This window comes from Cervus elaphus, chromosome 1 (assembly GCF_910594005.1).
Source record: "Cervus elaphus chromosome 1, mCerEla1.1, whole genome shotgun sequence".
In the NCBI taxonomy this organism is placed as follows: Eukaryota; Metazoa; Chordata; class Mammalia; order Artiodactyla; family Cervidae; genus Cervus; species Cervus elaphus.
Genome location: NC_057815.1, coordinates 56,954,322 through 56,977,126, shown reverse-complemented (window position 1 = coordinate 56,977,126; position 22,805 = coordinate 56,954,322). Strand labels below are relative to the sequence as shown.

At 42.6% G+C, this 22,805-nt stretch overlaps 2 protein-coding genes and 2 non-coding genes across 4 annotated transcripts in view; 3 read left to right on the top strand and 1 right to left on the bottom strand.

The window, feature by feature from the left end:
* The window catches only part of TRIM66 (tripartite motif containing 66), a 53,642-nt gene extending 51,462 nt beyond the window's left edge, over window positions 1-2,180 (bottom strand). Inside the window, 2 exon segments of the mRNA XM_043915117.1 lie at window positions 1,397-1,591; window positions 2,148-2,180. Coding sequence (XP_043771052.1) covers window positions 1,397-1,591; window positions 2,148-2,180 — 228 coding nt within the window.
* A 12,570-nt stretch (window positions 2,181-14,750) lies between these two features.
* On the top strand, window positions 14,751-17,610 carry RPL27A (ribosomal protein L27a). Its single transcript, XM_043903806.1, has 5 exons — window positions 14,751-14,844; window positions 15,242-15,305; window positions 15,728-15,803; window positions 16,373-16,547; window positions 17,434-17,610. The coding sequence occupies exons 1-5, from the start codon at window positions 14,842-14,844 to the stop codon at window positions 17,560-17,562; spliced, it is 447 nt and encodes a 148-aa protein (XP_043759741.1). The 5' UTR covers window positions 14,751-14,841; the 3' UTR covers window positions 17,563-17,610.
* LOC122703709 lies at window positions 15,974-16,103 on the top strand. Its single transcript, XR_006343569.1, has one exon. It is a non-coding gene; the product is annotated as a small nucleolar RNA SNORA3/SNORA45 family (small nucleolar RNA).
* Window positions 17,206-17,334, top strand: LOC122703718. The gene has a single exon (XR_006343575.1). It is a non-coding gene; the product is annotated as a small nucleolar RNA SNORA3/SNORA45 family (small nucleolar RNA).
* Window positions 17,611-22,805: the final 5,195 nt, after the last annotated feature.

The window sequence follows — 22,805 nt, the reverse complement described above, 5'->3', positions numbered from 1 at the left end:
CTCACAAACACTTGTTATTTTCTGTTCTTTTTTTTAATAGCAGCCATGCTAACAAAGGTAAGGTCATATCTCATCATGGTTTTGACTTGTATTTCCCTAAATATTAGTGATAGTATCTTATCTGGAGAAATGTTTATTCAAGTTCTTTGCCCATTTTTACATTGGTGAGTTGTAAGAGCTCTTTACATATTCTGGATAATAATGCAACAGTGCTGGAACTTTTAAAACATATTTAAGATTCTCCATTTTTATAAGTTTTACTGTATTTCCAAGAGTTCTTTAAGTAATTTAGAATGTTTATTTGCTAGACAATTGAATTATTTTTTTAAAAATTAATTTATAAAAGCAAATATTAGCTGTAAATATGTTCAAATATTAATGAAAGGTCCTTTTAAAGTGACTGTTATATTTTCTATATTAATAAATAGAATAAGATTTGTAAGTTATTAATTTAAAAAATCTAATTAGACCATATCTTTTCTGTACTCCAAACTCTCAACAGAGAACTAAGAGAGGTTAGGTAGATTGTCCAAGGTTTAAAGATCTCAAAATTCAGATCTCAAAATACCTGCAATGGTCTAATGCCTCAGATAACCTAGACCTGTGCTACAAGTCACTTAAAAAATACTGCAGACAACAAAACAAACAAAAATGATGATGTTTTTAAATGCTGTCAACTGATCTGGCTTTTTCATCCCACAAGTTCATTCAGCAGACACTCAATGCACCAATGTAACATGACTTATTCTAGAATAATGAAATGAAGGGACCTGACTGCTGTCTCCAAGGACTTCACAGTTCTCAATGAGATTGTCTCCTAGGAAACCTGACGTTCAGAAGAAAGGCACAAGCTCCTCCTTGCAGTAGGAGGGGGATTCAGCATAGATGGTGAATGGTTCATTAGTCAGAGCAAGTCTGTTCAAAATCTTTTCCTGACTGACCTGAGGGGCCCAGCTATTCTTCCCCTGCTTCGCAAGTTTAGTGGGTCAGGACATATCCTCTCCTTCTGGGGAGGCAGCCAAACCCTGAATCAAATTCTCCAGGTTTCTTAGTCTGCCACCAATTTAAGGAAATCCCAAGCATGAAAAATCCTAGCCTACAAAACAGATCTATTAAGCAGCAAGAGGATTTGCTTTGTCTCACAGATTCCCCAGAGTTGCTTTCAGCAATGAGTATCCCGTGGGCTTTTAAATTCTGATTCTTTCTACACCTGAAATTCAATTCCTATGAAATGGGAAGAGAACTGTTTCAGAGATGGAGGTGAATCTGTGGTGCCTTTGTACTTACCATCTGGGACAGTCCCATTGAACCCCAGCAACCTGCTCTAGCTCCTGGATCAAGCACTGGAAGCAATTCTTACAGAGCAAATGCTAACAGGGTAGAAGCCAGCACTCACATTGTGCAGGTCCCGTTGGCACAATAAGCAGATCAGTGTCGCCTCCCTCTGTCCGCTTCTGTTTTTCTGGTCCATTGGTGACTGCCCCATAAAGCTCACGCCTGTATCTGTGCCCACACATGTGCCCAGAACTGGGGCTTTTCCATTAATATTCTCAAGTGTGAAGTAGTGTATAGAGCAAACAAGCTCTACTCCCTGTAAGTGAAGCACAAAGCAGAGTGATTTACTTCTTTGGGGAGATGGCTAGAAAGGACACAGAAACCAAGGCCTCAGAAGTCCAGGCTGTGTCTGTCCCTAGGACTGGAGGCTCGTGTACCACAACAGGGCATGGTCCAAACTCTCACTTGGGCCCAAAAGACAGTCCCAGATATCTGCCGGGGAGACAAAGCATGAAGGGGTCTTCTACATTGTGTGTGTCCTACAGGATTGGTTTGCCTTCAAAAATGTCCCAGATATTTCTGTGCTTCTCTTATCAATGGACAAGCTTGATCCAAGATTTCATTTTGGAAAAGAGAAGGAAATTTACTAAATGCCAAGTTTATGCCAGGTGCTTTATATACTTTATCTCCATCCTCCCAATTACCCTTGGAGATAGGGATTGTATTTTTAAAAATTAGATAAAACCATCAGAGACAGGCTGAGGAAAATGAGGTTCAGAGAATTTGGGTAATTGGACACAAAGACAGATGGTAAATAGCAGAGTTCAAATTCAAATCCAGGTCAGTCTGATTTCAGATGCCATTCTCTTAACCGAAATGTTTCTCAAGCTGAGGTCCACATACATGTCCTCGTGAGTTCTCTCCAACAACTTCTGTAAATTAGTGTTTCATTCTGATCAGCTTTTTAAGGTATAAATATTCTGGGTCATCTATATATCCACCATGATGGGATTTTAGAGGCAGTGTTAAAAAGTTAGGATCTAGTTCATATCAGTGTTACTTTGTCTCAGGATAATGAGAAGAAAAAGAAGCAGGTAAAATGTAAATGACGGATTCTTGCCACAGGAAGCCTAAATGAAATCACGGCACACAATGATGAATGTTCCACAGAACCTGGAATAGAGAAGGTAGTGGGGAAACTGGACCACCATCATTGTGGCACAAGTTTGCTAAACTTAGCCACAACAGAGTGCACCTCACTTAGCTGAGGTGACAATTTTGCTTAACAACACATCATGTGCAAATGAAATTAACACTGTTAGTTTGATTGTTTTGGTTTTTTAATCATTTATCAACTGTTTTAGGTTTTGTAATTGTATAAAAGCAGAAAGAGTGCACCTAGTTTTATATTTGTACTTATTTATAAAAAAACGAAAACAAAACTCATTTAATTCAAAACCAGAGCTCTGTAATTATGCAAATTTAAGAGAACTGTCACTTCAATTCAGTCTTTGGGAGCCAAGCCCATTAAGGACAAAGGAGTAGGCAGGGGAGGCCAGGCTTCTTGGGAGCCCAGCAAAACGCCACTAAATAAAGTAATGGATGGGCTTTTATCTTGAATTCATTCTGAGGCTCTAAGGGAAGTTACTTCCCAGAGCACTGCCACAGTAGCAGCCCTGATGGAGGTGAGGACAATCTCTCTTAAAAGATTTAAATGTAGATAAGTTTATTTCGCCAGACTTTGAGAATATCAAACCTTTTAGTCTTAGAACCACTTTACTTATTTTAAGTATTGAGGACCCCAAAGAGGTTTTACTTATGTGATTATATCCACTGCCATTTACCATATTATAAATTAAAAGTGAGGTAATTTTAAAATATTAATTCATTAAAACACAAAAAACCTATGACAAGTCAACATGAATAACATACTTTTCAGGAAAAATTACTTTCAAATAATAAACTTAGTGAGAAGAGTGACATTGTTTTTGCCTTTTTGCAAACCTCCTAATGTCTGGCTTAGCAGAAGACTAAATAGAAGCTGGCTTCCCACACCAACTTCTGCAGTCAATCTGTTACATGTTGTTTTGTTTACAGTATATGAAGAAAATCCAGCCTCAAAGAGCTATACAGTTGGAAAAGATAGTATTTTAATAGCCTTATCAGATAATTGTGGATAATCTTCTTTGAAAGTACACCAAAATTTAACTAGTAGTAAGTCAGGGGAGAAGGCAATGGCAACCCACTCCAGTACTCTTGCCTGGAAAATTCCATGGACAGAGAAACCTGGTAGGCTGCAGTCCATGGGGTCACGAAGATTCGGACATGACTGAGCAACTTCACTTTCCCTTTTCATTTTCATGCATTGGAGAAGGAAATGGCAACCCACTCCAGTGTTCTTGCCTGGAGAATCCCAGGGATGGCGGAGCCTGGTGGGCTGCAGTCCATGGGGTCGCACAGAGTCGGACATGACTGAAGCGACTCAGCAGCAGCAGCAGTGAGTCAGGAGACAGACGGGCCCCAGGCTGGGCACATGGAGTTCGTCCACTGTGGAGACATACTCAAAAAGAGCACGAGGGAGGAGAAGCTAAGCCCTGCCCAAATAAGACATAAAAGACCACCTATTCCTCATTCTTGAAGTCAAGGAGACGTTCCTGACTATACATACACAGTAAAGTTCCCTGGAGGTCAAAAGGGAGGGGCATCAATTCATAGGAAGAGATGTCAAGCTACCCCATAGGCCTCTTCACTGGAATCCATCTTGGCTAAGACATGCACATACACACATCAGAGGATGCTGAGATAAACTAAATATGGACTCAGAATAAGGCAGTGATGATTGGCCAAAGGAAATCCAGAAGAAATGCCTCATAGAAGGAAGAAATGAAGAACCCCAGAGTTAGCAGAAGGAAAGAAATCTTAAAAATTAGGGCAGAAATAAATGCAAAAGAAACTAAAGAGACCATAGCAAAAATCAACAAAGTTAAAAGCTGGTTTTTTGAAAAAATAAATAAAATTGACAAACCATTAGCAAGACTCATTAAGAAACAGAGAAGAACCAAATTAACAAAATTAGAAATGAAAATGGAGAGATCACAACAGACAACACTGAAATACAAAGGATCATAAGAGCCTACTACCAGCAGCTCTATGCCAATAAAATGGACAACTTGGATGAAATGGACAAATTCTTGGAAAAGTATAACCTTCCAAAACTGAACCAGGAAGAAATAGAAGATCTTAACAGAGCCATCACAAGCAAGGAAATCGAAACTGTAATCAGAAATCTTCCAGCAAACAAAAGCCCAGGACCAGATGGCTTCACAGCTGAATTCTACCAAAAATTTAGAGAAGAGGTAACACCTATCTTACTCGAACTCTTCCAGAAAATTGCAGAGGAAGGTAAACTTCCAAACTCATTCTATGAGGCCACCATCACCCTAATTCCAAAACCAGACAAAGATGCCACAAAAAAAGAAAACTACAGGCCAATATCACTGATGAACATCGATGCAAAAATCCTTAACAAAATTCTAGCAAACAGAATCCAACAACATATTAAAAAATCATACACCATGACCAAGTGGGCTTTATCCCAGGAATGCAAGGATTCTTTAATATCCACAAATCAATCAATGTAATACACCACATTAACAAATTGAAAGATAAAAACCATATGATTATCTCAATAGATGCAGAGAAAGCCTTTGACAAAATTCAACACCCATTTATGATTAAAACTCTCCAGAAAGCAGAAATAGAAGGAACATTCCTCAACATAATAAAAACTATATATGACAAACCCACAGCAAGCATCACCCTCAATGGTGAAAAATTGAAAGCATTTCCCCTGAAATCAGGAACAAGACAAGGGTGCCCACTCTCACAACTACTATTCAACATAGTGTTGGAAGTTTTGGCCACAGCAATCAGAGCAGAAAAAGAAGTAAAAGAAATCCAGATTGGAAAAGAAGAAGTGAAACTCTCGCTGTTTGCAGATGACATGATCCTCTACATAGAAAACCCTAAAGACTCTTCCAGAAAATTACTAGAGCTAATCAATGAATATAGTAAAGTTGCAGGATATAAAATTAACACACAAAAATCCCTTGCATTCCTATACACTAACAATGAAAAAACAGAAAGAGAAATTAAGGAAACAATACCATTCACCATTGCAACAAAAAGAATAAGATACTTAGGAGTATATCTACCTAAAGAAACAAAAGACCTATACATAGAAAACTATAAAACACTGATGAAAGAAATCAAAGAGGACACAAACAGATGGAGAAACATACCATGCTCATGGATTGGAAGAATCAATATTGTCAAAATGGCTATTCTACCCAAAGCAATCTATAGATTCAATGCAATCCCTATCAAGCTACCAACGGTATTTTTCACAGAACTAGAACAAATAATTTCACAATTTGTATGGAAATACAAAAAACCTCGAATAGCCAAAGTAATCTTGAGAAAGAAGAATGGAACTGGAGGAATCAACCTGCCTGACTTCAGACTCTACTACAAAGCCACAGTCATCAAGACAGTATGGTACTGGCACAAAGACAGAAATATAGATCAATGGAACAGAATAGAAAGCCCAGAGATAAATCCACGAACCTATGGACACCTTATCTTCGACAAAGGAGGCAAGGATATACAATGGAAAAAAGACAACCTCTTTAACAAGTGGTGCTGGGAAAACTGGTCAACCACTTGTAAAAGAATGAAACTAGAATACTTTCTAACACCATACACAAAAATAAACTCAAAATGGATTAAAGATCTAAATGTCAGACCAGAAACTATAAAACTCCTAGAGGAGAACATAGGCAAAACACTCTCCGACATAAACCACAGCAAGATCCTCTCTGACCCACCTCCCAGAATATTGGAAATAAAAGGAAAACTAAACAAATGGGACCTAATGAAACTTAAAAGCTTTTGCACAACAAAGGAAACTATAAGTAAGGTGAAAAGACAGCCCTCAGATTGGGAGAAAATAGTAGCAAATGAAGCAACAGACAAAGGATTAATCTCAAAAATATACAAGCAACTCTTGAAGTTCAATTCCAGAAAAATAAATGACCCAATCAAAAAATGGGCCAAAGAACTAAACAGACATTTCTCCAAAGAAGACATAAAGATGGCTAACAAACACATGAAAAGATGCTCAACATCACTCATTATCAGAGAAATGCAAATCAAAACCACAATGAGGTACCATTACACGCCAGTCAGGATGGCTGCTATCCAAAAGTCTACAAGCAATAAATGCTGGAGAGGGTGTGGAGAAAAGGGAACCCTCTTACACTGTTGGTGGGAATGCAAACTAGTACAGCCGCTATGGAAAACAGTGTGGAGATTTCTTAAAAAACTGGAAATAGAACTGCCATATGACCCAGCAATCCCACTTCTGGGCATACACACCGAGGAAACCAGATCTGAAAGAGACACGTGCACCCCAATGTTCATAGCAGCACTGTTTATAATAGCCAGGACATGGAAGCAACCTAGATGCCCATCAGCAGATGAATGGATAAGGAAGCTGTGGTACATATACACCATGGAATATTACTCAGCCATTAAAAAGAATTCATTTGAAGCAGTTCTAATGAGATGGATGAAACTGGAGCCCATTATACAGAGTGAAGTAAGCCAGAAAGATAAAGAACATTACAGCATACTAACACATATATATGGAATTTAGAAAGATGGTAATGACAACCCTATATGGAAAACAGACAATGAGACACAGAAGTACACAACAGACTTTTGAACTATGTGGGAGAAGGTGAGGGTGGGATGTTTCGAAAGAACAGCATGTATATTATCTATGGTGAAACAGATCACCAGCCCAGGTGGGATGCATGAGACAAGTGCTCGGGCCTGGTGCACTGGGAAGACCCAGAGGAATCGGGTGGAGAGGGAGGGGGGAGGGGGGATTGGGATGGGGAATACGTGTAAATCTATGGCTGATTCATACCAATGTATGACAAAACCCACTGAAAAATAAAGAAAGAAAGAAAGAAAGAAAAAAAAAGAAATGCCTCATAAAAGTGATTTAAACTACCACTAGGGCAAGCTCTCTCTCTGAGCCCACGCATGTGTCTATCCACACGTACCCTTTTGCCTTCTAATAAACACTTTACTTGCTTCACCACTTTCCACCTCTATGTGGAAATTCATTTCTACACAACTGGCTGGCTAGAACCTTGTCACCGGCCACTGGTCCCTGGTGGTCTAGTGGTAGGATTCAGTGATCTCACTGCCAAAGCCTGACTTCAGTCTCTGGCCAGGAATGGAAGTCCTGCTTCAAGCTACTGCAGGCAGAGGCTATCCAAGGTTAGTGGATTCTGATACTACATCAGTGAACTTTTCTTATCCTGTTACATTACCACCCACTGGTCTACTTTAACATTTTGAACTGCTCTTTAACCAAGGCATAATTTTTATAACACCAAGCATTGACTTGGAAAATACTGGTTCAATGATTTATGCAAATACTCCAAATATTGACATATTTCATTACAGAAAAAAAGTCACTCTTTAATATCACCTCTAATTGCATCAGAAAATTCTGTAAATGTTATGAAGTTGTCAAATTCATGGAGGCAGCTATAACTTTACCAGAATTCTAATTTTTGCTTGCAAGCTCAAAGTTTATCGTTGGCAACAAATAGTGTTTTCTTCCTTGAAGTGATAGGCTCACTTCACTTTTAAAGAAAATATCTGCCAAATTCCCAAGCCTGAATAATCACAGTTTGTCTGTCAGTTGTTCAAATAAAACTAGTATTCTACAAAATAATAATAAAGCTAGTGCAGCGTGCAAGTCAAATAGTAACACAACTACAGTTCCTCACTTTGATAAACAGCAGAGGTGCTTAATGCATACTTCTTATTTCTTCACACAGAATATTAAAGAAACTTGTATTCAAGGATTGAACTTTAATAAACACGGACATTCTTCAGTGAAACTGGCTCTTCTCTTTTTATCTTCTTTTCTTTTACAAGCAAATGCCTGGCTGTGAAGAATACACGTACCAGCAGTTTTACATACCATCTTTGACTTTGGCTTTGGCACCATCAGTGCAAATGTCAACCCAGTAAAAAGGCCAAATAACAGCTTAGTATTACTATGAAAATTGTTTCGACCTTGTGGAACCCCTGAAAGGGTCTCAGGGACCCCCTCCATGGGCCTTTAGACCATACTTTGAGAACAGTTGCAATAGACTCTGAATGAGCATTCTGGGTATCTGAGGAAGTGGTATGGCTTTCCAAACCAGTGGACACAACTCAGGGCAAGAATATAAAGTAGTAAGTATTTGATTTCTGTCTTAGAAGAGCAACTGAATTAACTCTATGAGGGTAAAGGTTAAATTAAAGGCACAGCAATGAGCCTCTGGTTTCCTAGGTGGCACAATAGTAAAGAATCCACCTGCCAATGCAGGAGACACAGTAGACACGAGTTCTATCCTGGATCGGGAAGATCCCCTGACATACAAAATGGTATTTGTACTTCCAGTATTCTTGCCTGGAAAATTCCATGGAGAGAGAACCCTGGTGGGCTACAGTTTATGGGGCTGCAAAGAGTCAGACGTGACTGAGCATGCACATGCAATGAGTCTGATTTGAAGATAAGCGAGGGAAGGCCAAATGATCCCTTTTCTATCCCCTTCTTCCTTTTCACCATTATTTAGCTCTTCTCTCTCCTTCCTATATATCCCCTGACCTGGGAAAGTTAAGGGGCTTGCTTGCAGAACGTACTTAAGCCAGGGGTAGCCAATTCAAATGCGTCCAGGGGTTAGTCATATAGTGAAGAGCCTCACCTAAAAGAATGTGGGTCCAGTGTTGCTGAGTCTTAGTTTTTTCAAAACACCAGAAATCCAAATTTTTCAAAAAGTTTTAAATGTTGGCAACCAACTAAATTAAAAAAAAAACAAAACCATAAGGAAACAGCATGAATCAAACAAAGACCACCAGCGATCAGCTTATGACCTTCACTTTAAGTCATGAAGCGACTTGAACTAAATTAAAGTGAAAGACTGGAAAGACAGATGGGAAACCTCACGTATGTTACCTTGCTTACAAACCATCTCCCTTAAGATCCCATACCCAGAGGTGAGAGAAGGGAGAGATTAACTGGGTTTCTGTAACCTGGCCAAGGAATAACAGAGCAAGTCACTCTGTACCATATTGGGAGTTAGAATTTCAAAGACTGTTTGCATGGGTAGTACAGAACAAATTATCATCAAAATAGTATACATTTTCGGGGGGAAAATGGGAGCGAGAAACACCAAGTAAAGAGAGAGTACCTACTCTATGCTAGACTGTGTTGAATATGATACAATATTTATTTGTGTACTTGTTCACTGCCTGATTTAGATACAGTCCTAGGGCAGGACTTTGTCTTTTGTTCACCATGGTACCTTTCCCTCACTGCCTGGAACCTATACATACTATCTGAATACACAGCAGGTGCTCAATAAATATTTCTAAAATGAATGAATGAATCACAGTATTTTTTCACTATACAGACAAGTAAACTAAGACTGAAAGAGAAAATGCTACTTGTTCAAAATCATTCAGCTAGTGAAAACAGGGATAGGAAATGAACCAAAACTTATGTGTTCCTTCCATGAATTTTATCATCTAAAATAAAACTCAAGAGCAACTGAATTCGTTGTGCTATTGGATGAACTGCCCTCAAAGATCCTGGCATTTCTCCCTTCACATTTTGCTATTCTGAGTGTTTAACGGCAGCAGGGTTTTCCATCCTAGCTTCCAACAAAGCTGTTAGGAATGCATTTGCCACATACAACAATGAGATTTTTTTTTAAAAATCTATCCAACACAGAAAGGAAGGACTCTTAGTCCTCGATTTATATTTATTTTTACTTTGTAATGAAGAAAACCTTGGGTGGTCCTATGAATTTTCCCCTAAATGCCATATTGTGGGTATATCAAAAACTACTGATAAAAGCAAAAACAAAATAAAACAAGCAAAAACCCTGAACCTGGTGTAGCTTAAACTGGAAACCACACGTGCTGATGGTGCATAAATTGGTACAATCCATTTGGAAAAAATATATATACATATAGCAACATAAAATGAATCATAAAAATGTTCATACCCTATAATACAGTAATATCACTCCTGGGAATTTATCCTAGACAAGTTATTCAACAGAAGAAGAAAAAAGTCACACATACACCAGTTCTCATTGCATCATTTTCTCCAACAGCAAAGAACACAATGAGAACAATAAGAAAGGGAAAAAAAAGAAAACACATGAGAAAATGGCTTAGTAAATTATAGTATGTGCTGAAGATAAACTACTAGCTGTTAAAAATAATAATCATGAATACTGGGTAGTGATACAGAAAAAATGTAGTAGTATTAAACCAAAAACAGAACACAAACGGATTTGTATACCATGATCATCAGCTTTGCAGACAGCAATGTCTCCATGCGAATAACAACTGAAAGGTAATAATCAGACATGAAAACAGTATTGTAAGGTATTATAATTTGAGATGTTTGTACTTATGTTTTTTCAAATTTTTCTTTCATGTTTTATTGTCTTTTCTATTACATGTAAGTTTTAAAATTCTTTCTGAAGTAAATTCAGATTTGAGTTTTTCTCAAATTCTCACTTAGAAAAGACATCCTGACTCGTCCCATCTTAAATTAACAATCCTCTACTTGAAAAAGGAGAAAGAAAAGAAAGTGAAGTCGCTCAGTTGTATCCGACTCTTTGCAACCCCATGAACTATAGTCTGCCAGGCTCCGCCGTCCATGGAATTTTCCAGGCAAGGATATTGGAGTGGGTTGCCATTTCCTTCTCCAGGGGATTTTCCCAACCCAGGGATCGAACCTGGGTCTCCCTCACTGCAGGCAGACTATTGTCTGAGCCATCAGTGAAGCCCCACTTGAAAAAGGAGAGCAACATAATATTTCCAAATATACAAATCTAAAGATGGAGAGCAAGAAAGCAAGGCTGGATGCACCCAGGCTGTTGCTGCTGTCTGAAGGATCGCTGATGAAATCAGGAACCCAGAGAGGAAAGGAAAAGAAAGAGACCACCAGGGCCTTCTTCAGGGTGGCAGTGTGTTCACAAGGCCACCTGGAGAGAGGGCTGAGGGAGTAAAAAGGTCAGCACTGCAAATACCTGCCTCACCAGGCTGCTGCCCAGCACTGTCTCCCTTCTGCTCATTTCACAGGCGTTTTCTGAGGCCCTGACTCTCTGAGGAGAGTCCACGTGTCTGAGATGTCACGGGCCATGCTCTACTTCAGAAGAGATGTGACAGAGAAAGAGGCCTCTCAGGGGTCATGTCCAGGATCAAGTCCCATGTGCCTGGTGACATGAGGTCACCCAGTACCTCATGTCTAGCTTCTACTTAACTTTGCATATACAGAATTTAGCTTTGTTAGCTCTCTCAGAGCTGGCTGACCCAGGGAAACTGACCCACGCTGACAAACCCCACGGGAGCCTTATGTTAAAGTTACATGATTATCTTGGGAAGAAGAGGGAGCTGGCTAGAAAACCGAAAGCAGACAACTGTCCAGGGCACGCTCCCTATCCTGGGGATCAAACTATGAATAAGAAGAATGTCAGGTGAACACAGAACCCAACTACAGTGCTGGACCGCTCAGGAAGGCCTTCCATTCAGATGGATGGCTTGAGGGATAGGATGTAGCCCATCTGTAACCAAGAAACATGACACAACTATCCAGAAGCAGTGTCCCATCAACCACTCTACCTCCACGCCCTGGGCTATCTTTGTCCTTGCCCCAGTTCCTATTCACTGGACACTTGAAGGTAACGTTTCATTCCCCAAACTCTGCCCAGCTTACCTCCATTCACAGACCATCTTACCAAGGGTAGTTTCCAGGTAGCTCAGCTCATTACTTGTGCACTTACAGGCCACTTTTGATGTCAAATAGAGGATGATGTCTCTTAGGCCTTGCCCCCAACTCTCAAGGCTCTTTCTGCTGGTACAGACAGTGTGTGAATAAGGATTGAAGGAGTGATGAAGACCATAATGCTGTGAGGTCAGAGAGGGAGTGATCACTGAGGTAAAAGCAGGAGATCTGAAGGAAAAAACCTAAGGCTAGGTCTATGCTCTGAATTGCAGCTGCTCTGTAGCCTCTGGCAAATCAGTCAACCTTCTGTGTCTCAACTCTCATTCATAAAATGGGGCTAATAGAGTTGCCCACTCAGGCAGACATATTTTGTAAACTGTAAGGTGTGTTTGGCTATTCTTACTGTGGACTGGAGTGTTCTTGAAGAAGCAGAATGTAAGGTAGGACTTTAAGGCTGAAGAAACTTCAGGGCATCTGGTTACGAAAAAGGTAAGTACTCCATGAGAAATGAGACTAGCACAGGAAAAAAGGTAGAAGGGATGTACCAAGTTTGGTTGCAGTAGAAAGCTTGTGTAGGGAAGAAGCTCAGGTTAGTTTGGAAAGGCAAGTGGGGTGTATTCTGTAGCTAATAGGGAGTTCTGTTCCAAACTTTTTTATGAAGATGAAAGTCATTTTGGAAAGATTAACCTGACAGAGGTGTGAAGGATGGAGGAATTGGAGGAGGTTTGGAACGCAGACAGGGTGATCACAAGAGGGTGCTGAACTCCAGATAAGAGATATGATAAGGGTATTAATGAAAGCTGTGCTTTTTAGCACAAAGGCTAAAAAAGGACATGATGACAATGTATTTGAGGAAAAGAATGCTTGGGGACAATTTTCAAGTCTCCCTGACATCACTATATAGGTTGCCAAGGCTGCTCACCAAGATATAGAATAAGGAAGGCACCAGTGAGCTGGAAAAGAGTCAAGTCTTTGGATTTGTCTATCTAGTTTATCTTAGAACGGCTGAGACACTAACCAGAAATTAACCATAAGTAAATATGATTGTGGAGCTCAGCAACAGAGATGTGAATTGAAGCCACTCAAGACGAGTTCACCCAAGACTGTGTACTATGAAAAGTTAAGAGGGGGGCAGGCAGAAGGCTGAAGAACACCAATATTTAAATGGTGGACAAAGTTAGAAGAACCTGATGGGAAGACAGAGGAAGGCAAGAGATGAGCTAGAAAAAGAAGTCAAATGGGTAAAGTAAAACAGAAAAAACAAGTGGTATGAGGAAAGGGCCATTCAGTTTGGTGTTTGGTTAATTGATGACATTGGTAAGAGCAATTTCATTGAAATAATGGGGCTGAGAACCAGATTGCAGTGGATTGAACAATGAATGGGAAGCTAGCATTAACAGGATTTGTTGACTATTCTTTTGGGGAGCCTGGCTGAAAAGGAGAGCAGAGGTAGTAAACAGAAACAGGGAGAATTTAGGGTACTTTAGCTAAACTATATTTTAGCTTAAGGGAACAAGCCACAGAAAATTCGCACAGGGCACATACTAGAGTTAATGGAGGAAGGTGATCCTCAACGCTGGTTAAGACTTAAAACGGGAAAGACTTTCGCCTCTTCCACTTTAGTCTACAAAGGGAGGTGAGGACAGGTGCATTCACGTAAGGATCATTTCTTGAACATGTACTTCATGCCAGGAGCTAGGAGTGCATGGGTAAAAGAAAACAATCCTCCAGCCTTTAAGGAATTTGGTATGGTAGGAAAGACAAATAACAAGTAGAAGAGTTTTGTGGTAGATTTTAAGTTGGCACAGTGGGGAGAAGTAAGCAACTATAACTGAATGAGTCAGAGAACTTCTACAAGAAGAGACTCTTGCAGAGTCCAGATGGAGGAGCGGTTCTCTGGTCCAGAAGACGAGGTCACGCACATGCTAAGTAGATTCCAGTGAAAATTAAAATGGATGAGTAGATTTAGAGTCTGGAGAACAAAGGACCCTAAAGGAACCTGGTGTAGAGGTCCCTAAAAGGAGCTTGTTTAAACTGGAATGCCCAGGACAATGGCACAAGGGCAAAGGAGAAAAGAAGACCTTGAGCCCACTCAGGAGTGTGGGCCCAGCAAGTCCCAGAGGGTGGTGGAGACATCTAGGAAGACGTGAAAGGAAGCAGAGAGAGAGACCAGGTGGGCACACTGAGGGTCAAACAGTTCCTCAGTGTAGCCAGGGGACACGCAAGCAACCGCTACCGCCCGGGCCGAGACGACCTCCAAGAACACAGCGACAAGCGCGGGGTCGCTCAGGTGTAGGGCGGTTGGTGAGGAGCTGAGAAACACGGTGGCCCCAGCGGACTCCGGGGCCTTGGCGCGGGAAAAAAGCCCGGCCCAACAGAGCCGCAGCGGCATGCCCCTCAGGGCGCCAAACCCCGCCTTCCGAAACAGACATCAGCCTCTGAGCGCAAGCGCCCGCGGGACGGCACAGAAACGATACCCCGCCCACTGCAGCCTCCGGAACAGCTCTGTAACTAACAGGGAGCCCACAGGAAAAGGAAACGCACGACCCGGAGTCTCGCGAGACCCGCGACGCCAAAGAGGCCCCGCCCGCGACCCGGCCTCCCAGACAGGAAGTGAGGCGATAACTCCGCCCCCGTGCTCGATAGATCGCGAGACTTCGCGGAGGCCTTCCTCTTTCGTCTAGGCCGCCGACATGGTAGGTGCTTCATGAGGATGGTCCGGGTAGTCGTAGTCTCAACCCGCGAGCTTTACTCACCATGCACCCCAGCCACCTACTCCCGAGCTTACCCTGGTTTTCCAAAGCTGCGCATGGCCAGCCGCGGGCCCGGAGTGGCCGGCATGGGCCCGGAGCAGGGCGGGGAAGCTAGGGCCGCGTGTTCATCCAGGAGCTTGGATTCTCGAGACACGCGGGCCGGGGCGCCCGGCCTCTTCCCTGATGCAGCCGCACGGCTTTAGGCGTGACTGTAACCTCAGTTTTGCTGACGGCGCCACAGAGCAAATCCCTAGGCTTGCGGGTCCCTCACAGACCGGCAAGCTTCGCCCCCTGCCCCGCTTCCCTTCGGCCTTCTCACTAAGTACCTTTTCCCATACAGCCATCCAGACTAAGGAAGACCCGGAAACTTAGGGGCCACGTGAGCCACGGCCACGGCCGCATCGGTAAGTGCTGTTTCCCCATTCTTGTCTACCTTGGACTATCCCTGCCGGCTGCTTGCTTGTCAGTAGGTAGCTAAGTGAAGTGGATTTGTCAGAGCTCGTGCCGTCGAGTTGGATTGAACTGGATCATTAGCTGTTGGCTTTTTATTTGAGAATCGTCTGTGCTCCGGTTGTAGAGAATTTCACATGAGTTGGGGGGTTGGAAATGGAACGAGACCCAGTACTGAATTGGTTGAAGGCATGAAGTACTGTGTTAGTGTTATGTGGAACACTGCAAAGTGGTATTTATCCCGAGTCTTGAAGGAGCAACATTGCTGGAAGAGATATTAAGCAAAGGCCCAGAAGTATGGGGAAATGCTTTTGCTACAATGACATTGATGGGTTGGAGAAGGCTATTTTAGCCATGTAGCTTTGTGTTCCTGCAGGCAAACACCGGAAGCACCCGGGAGGCCGAGGTAATGCTGGCGGCATGCATCATCACAGGATCAACTTCGACAAATAGTGAGTGGTATTTGCACTGTCCTTTTACTAACACTACTAGCTTGGGATTTAGGGGTAGAGGGTAGTTAAGAACGTCTTCAGCGGGAAGCAAGTCTCACTACTCACAAACCTTGTCTGTTGCTGGTTTTTCTCTAGTTTATGTTTGATGTGAACTGAACTTGTCATCACTTGTCGAGGCTAGAGTCACGCTTGGGTATCCACTGTTGCCTTAGTGTGCTAGAGTCCTCGAAGAGTAACTGCTGACCTTATTCACTGGCTGTGGCCCTTATGGCATAGTCAGTCACCAGGTTAGTGACATGCATCAGATTGACTTACACAACCTTTAGATCTATTTATGCCCACAACTTAGCAGGGTGGTATTAAAACTACTTGTGTAGGAGTCTGGTGTGATAGAAGCTCTCAAGTGACCTGAATTCTTGTTTTACTCGACAAGTGGAGTTCCTGCTAGGTTGCTCTTCTGCATAAGAGAACAGTGTACACTGTGATGGAGGGAGATGGACTGTGAACATACATGGTAAACATAGCTCAGTTGGAGTGAGGTAATGAAAATGGTTGCCTTGTTTTCCCAGTCACCCAGGATACTTCGGGAAAGTTGGTATGAGGCATTACCACTTAAAGAGGAACCAGAGTTTCTGCCCGACTGTCAACCTTGATAAATTGTGGACCTTGGTTAGTGAGCAGACACGAGTAAATGCTGCCAAGAACAAGACAGGAGCTGCTCCTATCATTGATGTGGTGCGATCAGTAAGTGACTATTTTTGCCCTTTATGTGCCTTTCAAAATTCTGGATAATATACACCCAGCTACCTACTAGACAATTCATTCAGTAGAACTTCCATGGGTAGTTCACTGAACAGAACTGAACTCTTGTTCAGTTGTGATCATGTAAAACCTTTGAAGAGTGATACTCGCATTCATTTACTTCATTTTTCACTTGAATTTTTATCTGATCAGATGTCTTACTCCTACTGTCAATACCCTGGTTTCTCGTCCAAACTTAGGTAGTAATTTACGTTAGCTGGCTCTGGTCTGTTTTACACAAGACTACAATGAGGCACAGCCCTTCGCCCTTTATGTTTGTTAGAAAATACAGTCCTAATATGTTCAATTGATATTTAAGGACAACATTATCTGAAGGGATCCCTCCCTGCCCCCCAGAAAGGCATTTTTATATATTATTAGGAGTCTGGTCCTTGTGTTCAACCTTATCCTCCATGGATATGGAGGTAGTCAGGACCCTGAGGAGACTTTCAGTAAAGTTAAAATTCCCTTTCTCAGCCTGTTCTTTGAGCACTTCTGATGACCCTGGCTTCTTGGAACATTATTGGAAATGTGATTTTTTTTTTTTTCCTTTTTTGCTTATCAAGTGGTAAGTGAATAGGAAGATGGGGTTTGAGCTCTGCCCAAGACTAGAGTCACATCCCGACAGCTTTTGTCCTGGTGTGCTAGAGTCCTCGGATAGAACCTGCTGGTCTTGATTCACTGGCGAGGGCAATCAGTGCCTCCGTGAGTGCCCAGATCAGAAACATGCCTTCCCTGGCTGCTAGATGGAGTGGATTGACAGGAATCTTTCTTTATACTCTTGGTGACTGCCGTGGTGCATTATAAACCCTTTTCTCTGTTCTTCTAGGGTTACTACAAAGTTCTGGGGAAAGGAAAGCTCCCAAAGCAGCCTGTCATCGTGAAGGCAAAATTCTTCAGCAGAAGAGCTGAGGAGAAGATTAAGGGTGTAGGTGGGGCTTGTGTCCTGGTGGCTTGAAGCCACATGCTGCGAAATTCATTAAATGTTGAGTACTTTTCTCTTCTGGTTTGAGTGTAGGTTCTTTGGCATTTCTACCTCCCTACCTGTACAGAAACCCACCTAATAGATTCTAGGAGTACAGGTATTAGGACCTGGGTTCCTCTGCCAGCTCCCCTCAAAGTACAAAGAGGTAATACCAGCACTTACAGGCCTTGGCTGGTTAACATACTTTGAGGCTTCTCACTTAATGAGGATACCTGTTGATAAGGTGACTTTATCTGATTGTTGAAAGATCTCTTAGAATTGTATGTTCTGAATTTACAGTGAGTAGGAGAATGTGCCCTTAACTGTTCCATGGAGCTCAGGGAGCAGAAACTCAGTTTAGACGGGGAAACCTTCTTTACGTACAAGATCTCTGGGTCACATTGGAAACATGGACAGTGATGGGAGTGGCTCTTGGGAACTTATTTTCTCCACCTGACTTATCTCAACCCAAATTGTTGGAATTGGGGCAACATGCCAGGGCTTTTACAAATAGAGTGGTTTGTGTATGTGCTCAGTCGTGTCCCACATTTAGCGATCCCATGGACTGTGGCCCTCCTCTGTCTGGAATTTTCCAGGCAAGAATGCTGGAGTGGGTTGCCAGTTCCTACTCCAGGAGATCTGTACAATGGAGGGAAGTTTCCCATATCTCTTGCATTGGCAGGTGGATTCTTATACCACTGCGCCACTTGGGAACCCCATCCATGGTTTGGATTCTAGAAATCAGTTGTCAGAACTCAAGGATCCTTGTGCATAGGAATCTTAATGTTTAAAGAGATACATCATGAAATGCTAATGATTTTCCTTCTAGTTTGAAGTGTATCTTGTAGAGAAATTAGGGGGATGCTAAAGGGCTTGCCTGGTGGGTCAGACAATCTGACTGCAATACAGGAAACCAGGTTTAATCCCTGGGTTGGGAAGATCCCCTGTAGGAGGAAATGGCACCTCACTCCAGTATCTTGTCTGGAGAATCCCACAGACAGAGGAGCCTGGAGGGCTACAGTCCATAGGGTCACAAAGTCAGACATGCCTGAGCAACTAACACTTCAGACCAGAAACCAGAATCAGGTTTTCTAGAGTTTGTACCTCCTGCAAAACCAAGATGACCAATGCTTGTGTGCTGACAGGACCCTCTTAATATTATAGTACATTATAATTTGCTGTAGTTTGACTGTTTCCCAAGATTTTGAAGGTGTTTTTGACCCACCATAAAACTTGCAGAGTAGAAACATGACCAATAGAATAGTTAGAATGGCACTTAAACTTACTAAAACTGTACTGACAGGTTTAGTCTGGTAGAGGGTTGTTTCTGTATTGCTCTGTGGGGTCATAAATGGACTGGGAACCATGACTTTCTATGGGACTAGTTTGTCATGACAGCCTTTCCCAGGATATTGGGGATGATAAAGTGTAGAGAAGCACAGTGGAAGAAATGTGATTGATTTATATAATGGAGAGTTAATGGTCAGGAAGGCACTTGGATAAGCTAGTAACTTATTGACATAACATATATTGGTACTGATGGGGAAAGGTAAAAGTGGGTTTTAATGTCTTTTGGAGGACTTAAAATATGGAAACTTTTGATTTTTACTAGACACTAAAGGTATAGAAAAGTCCAAGTAACAGTATCTTAAGATTCAGGCTGGATTTGAAATTTGGATCTAAACTTAATAGCTGTGTGACTTCTTATCTTAAAGGGTACTGAGCACACATGCACCTACCTTGAGTATTGTGTGGATTGAGTAAAATGGAAAGCATTTACTGAACCTCTGTGTTCAGCTCTTGGTAAGGAGCATATAAGTGAACTATTACTGTCACCCAAGTGACAAGTCTGTTACCCTTGATGTGATTCAGTCAGTGGGAAAGTGATCTAAACCCTGGGAAGAGCAAATGTGCATTTAGGAAACCTAGTTTGGGAAGGTTAGGCAAGTTGGGAGGTACTGTGTGGGAGATGAGCCTGGAGCGAACAGGTACACTGGCCAGGCTGTGACTTAGGTTGAGGGATACAGTGGAAGGTAGGAGGCAGGACCAGGAGAATGGAAGACAAGTAGGATTCAGCAGACATAAGGAGATAGGTAAGACTTGTGACTGATAGGGGTGGGGCTGGCAGCAAAATATGGTTTGGGGAGGACAGATTTGTCAGTCTCTTTATGGCTAGCTTCTTTCCCAGTTTCATTGCTAGCATCTTGCAGCATAACTGTCTTGAAACTAGGTGGGATCATGCTCATCCCAGCCCTGTATGGAGGTGCTCTTGTTGGGTATGCTAAATATGAGAGTAGTACAGCCATTCTTAATAGGGTTTCTCAAATACCATGCCACCCCATCTCCAGGCCTGGAGAATACAGTTGCTGATCAGTGTGAGCTGCTGTGTGCATCTTGCTCACCATTGTCTATAGTTACAGTAACCAAGCAGGCCCTCTGATTACTCCCAGGTAGTAATACTGCCAAAGGAAGTTGTGTGACTGGTGAAAAAACAAACATGCCCCAAGATAATGAAGAGCGATCTAGTGCTGTCTGCAAGGAGATCTAACCAGTCAATCCTAAAGAAAATCGGTCCTGAAAAAATTCATTGGAAGGACTGATGCTGAAGCTGAAACTCCAGCCACCTGATGTGAAGAATCGACTCATTGGAAAAGACCCTGATGCTGGGAAAGACTGAAGGCAGGAGAAGGGGAGGACAGAGAATGAGATGGTTGGATGGCATCACCGACTCGATGGACATGAGTTTGAGTAGGCTCTGGGAGTCGGTGATGTGTCCAACTCCAGGGAATCCTGGCATGCTGCAGTCAGTCCATGGGGTTGCAGAGTCCAACACGACTGAGCGCTCTCACCTAGAATGACCACTTAGCTTGTTGTATAGCACCAAAGGCAAATCGTTATGTTTTGATTTTAAAGTGAAAGGTGCCAAAACAGATAGAAAATATAGCCAATGCATAGGAGAAGTTCCTGGAAACGCCTGCCAAACTTGGGATTTGCCTGTCCCATAGGCACAGGCCCATACTGCCACTACCTCCAGTGGCCACAAGGTGCACATAGATGAAGTTCTAATATTCGGGGAGCAGAGCTTTTTAATTAGATATCCCCTGAATTCGGTGGTCCTCAACCTTTTGCTCTTTAAAATAATTGTGGGAAATGTTACATTAACAGCTAAATATACCATAATTTGTAAAAGTCCTCGTCAAAACCTTAGGATTTAAATTCTCAATTCAAGTAAACATTGCTACCAGCCCAGTAGCAGCCAGCCCGTGGGATGAAAACCAACCAAAGGCGTGCAACACGGGCGAGGCATACCCCGGTTCTGGCAACGAGCCAGGCAGAGCTTGGCGCTCCAGCGGCGGAGATCCGAGCCGCTTGCGCAGGGTGGGAGATTCTGGTTCCGGCGTCACTTTGACCTCCCCCACCGTGGCCGGAAGTTCGTCCATAGTCGGTTCCACCATTTCCGGCAATGGGCGGGGCCGGCCTGTGGCTCTCGGGCTAGGCGGGAGGTTTAATTCGACACAGCACGACGTGCGGCGTAGGGTCAAAGCTGAGTTCACCTCCCTCGCTGCACTCCGGTCCCGCTTTGACCAAGCAAAACAGAACTGTGGCCTTTCTGTGCGCCTCCAAGATGAGAATTCCAGATTTTTTTTAGAATTAAGTCTTTAAAAAGTAGCCCAGCCTTCTCATTTCAACACCGTTCACCAAAGCATGTATGGTAACTTACTGAAAAGAGCATTTAGAAAGATTATTCTAATAGTGCAACCTGCCCTGCTCTCAGTGTTACCTGATTACAGGAGAAAACCCGGGGGCCTTTCTTAACTCCAGAATGGAGGTGGGCTGACAGTTCGAGTTCTGGTAGAGGAGGCAGCATTGCCCTGCCCCTGAGCAATCTCCCAGAAAGACACTGAGGACACTTGTTTTCAGTAGTGGTGATACCATCCTCTACAGGGGCATTTTGTAAATGTATTTGTGGTCACAATCATGGAAAGGAAGCAATCGAAGATGCTTGATGTCATGCGATGTATAGGTTGATTCAAAACACAAAGAAAATCTAGCTTCAGTTCACTCAGTCGTGTCCGACTCTTTGCAACCCCATGAATCGCAGCACACCAGGCCTCCCTGTCCATCACCAACTCCTGGAGTTCACTCAGACTCATGCCCATCGAGTCAGTGATGCCAACCAGCCATCTCATCCTCCGTCGTCCCCTTCTCCTCCTGCCCCCAGTCCCTCCCAGCCTCAGGGTCTTTTCCAGTGAGTCAACACTTTGCATGAGGTGGCGGAAGTACTGGAGTTTCAGCTTCAGCATCAGTCCTTACAATGAACACCCAGGGCTGATCTCCTTTAGGATGGACTGCTTGGATCTCCTTTCAGTCCAAGGGACTCTCAAGAGTCTTCTCCAACACCACAGTTCAAAAGTATCAATTCTTCTGTGCTCAGCTTTCTTTATAGTCCAACTCTCACATCCATACATGACCACTGGAAAAACCATAGCCCCCACCTAATTTCATTTCACACAATCAAAAAGATGTTTGTTTTTGTTTTTTGTGGTTTTCACACACTTAGCAGTTTTTTGGGATTCCGACTATTGTTTAAATCCGGGAAACTCATAGTATGTTTGGTTCAGAATATTGCCCCAAACTGTTCATTTCAGAAAACTCTTACCAGTAGTTAACACCCACTTACTAGTATCTGAGCTGCTAATTCAGCACTTTCTGCATGGGTAGCTGTTGCATTCACAGCAATTCTATGTACAGGTGTAAGCATCTGACTTCATTATACCATCTAATATGGTTGTGCCCAAGCATTTACATATGTAAATACATGTTATTTTATGACAAAATAACTTTCCTTTTATTTCTCCCCTTTTATATTACAGTTAAGACTATATTACAGTTAAGATGTTTAGGTAGGTTATATTATCTATGGATTTCATTTCAGGATAGTAATGGGGGGAGTTACAGTATTTGCTATAGAAAAGGAGTATTGATCTGCTAGGATTGAGAACCATCAGTTTAGAGGTCCAGAGATCATGTGAAAACAGAACCTGGAAAGAAACCCAAAACACTTTTTGTCACCCCCAGACCAGGGCCCCCCAGACACACCCTCCTCTACCTTCTAGATGAGACCTCTGTGCCTTGCCCATAGCAGTCACTGTATAGGCCCTTGCAGTCCATTCCAAGCCATTGTGTGCCAGTATCAGTTCTCCAGATTGGGATGAGAGCTGTGGCCATGGGGTGGG

Bases quoted from the DNA above. Each gene is read 5' to 3' on its own strand.
- RPL27A (XM_043903806.1), top strand. The intron at 15,306-15,727 runs GTAAGTGCTGTT...GTGTTCCTGCAG, and splicing joins CCACGGCCACGGCCGCATCG to GCAAACACCGGAAGCACCCG. The intron at 16,548-17,433 runs GTAAGTGACTAT...CTGTTCTTCTAG, and splicing joins TCATTGATGTGGTGCGATCA to GGTTACTACAAAGTTCTGGG.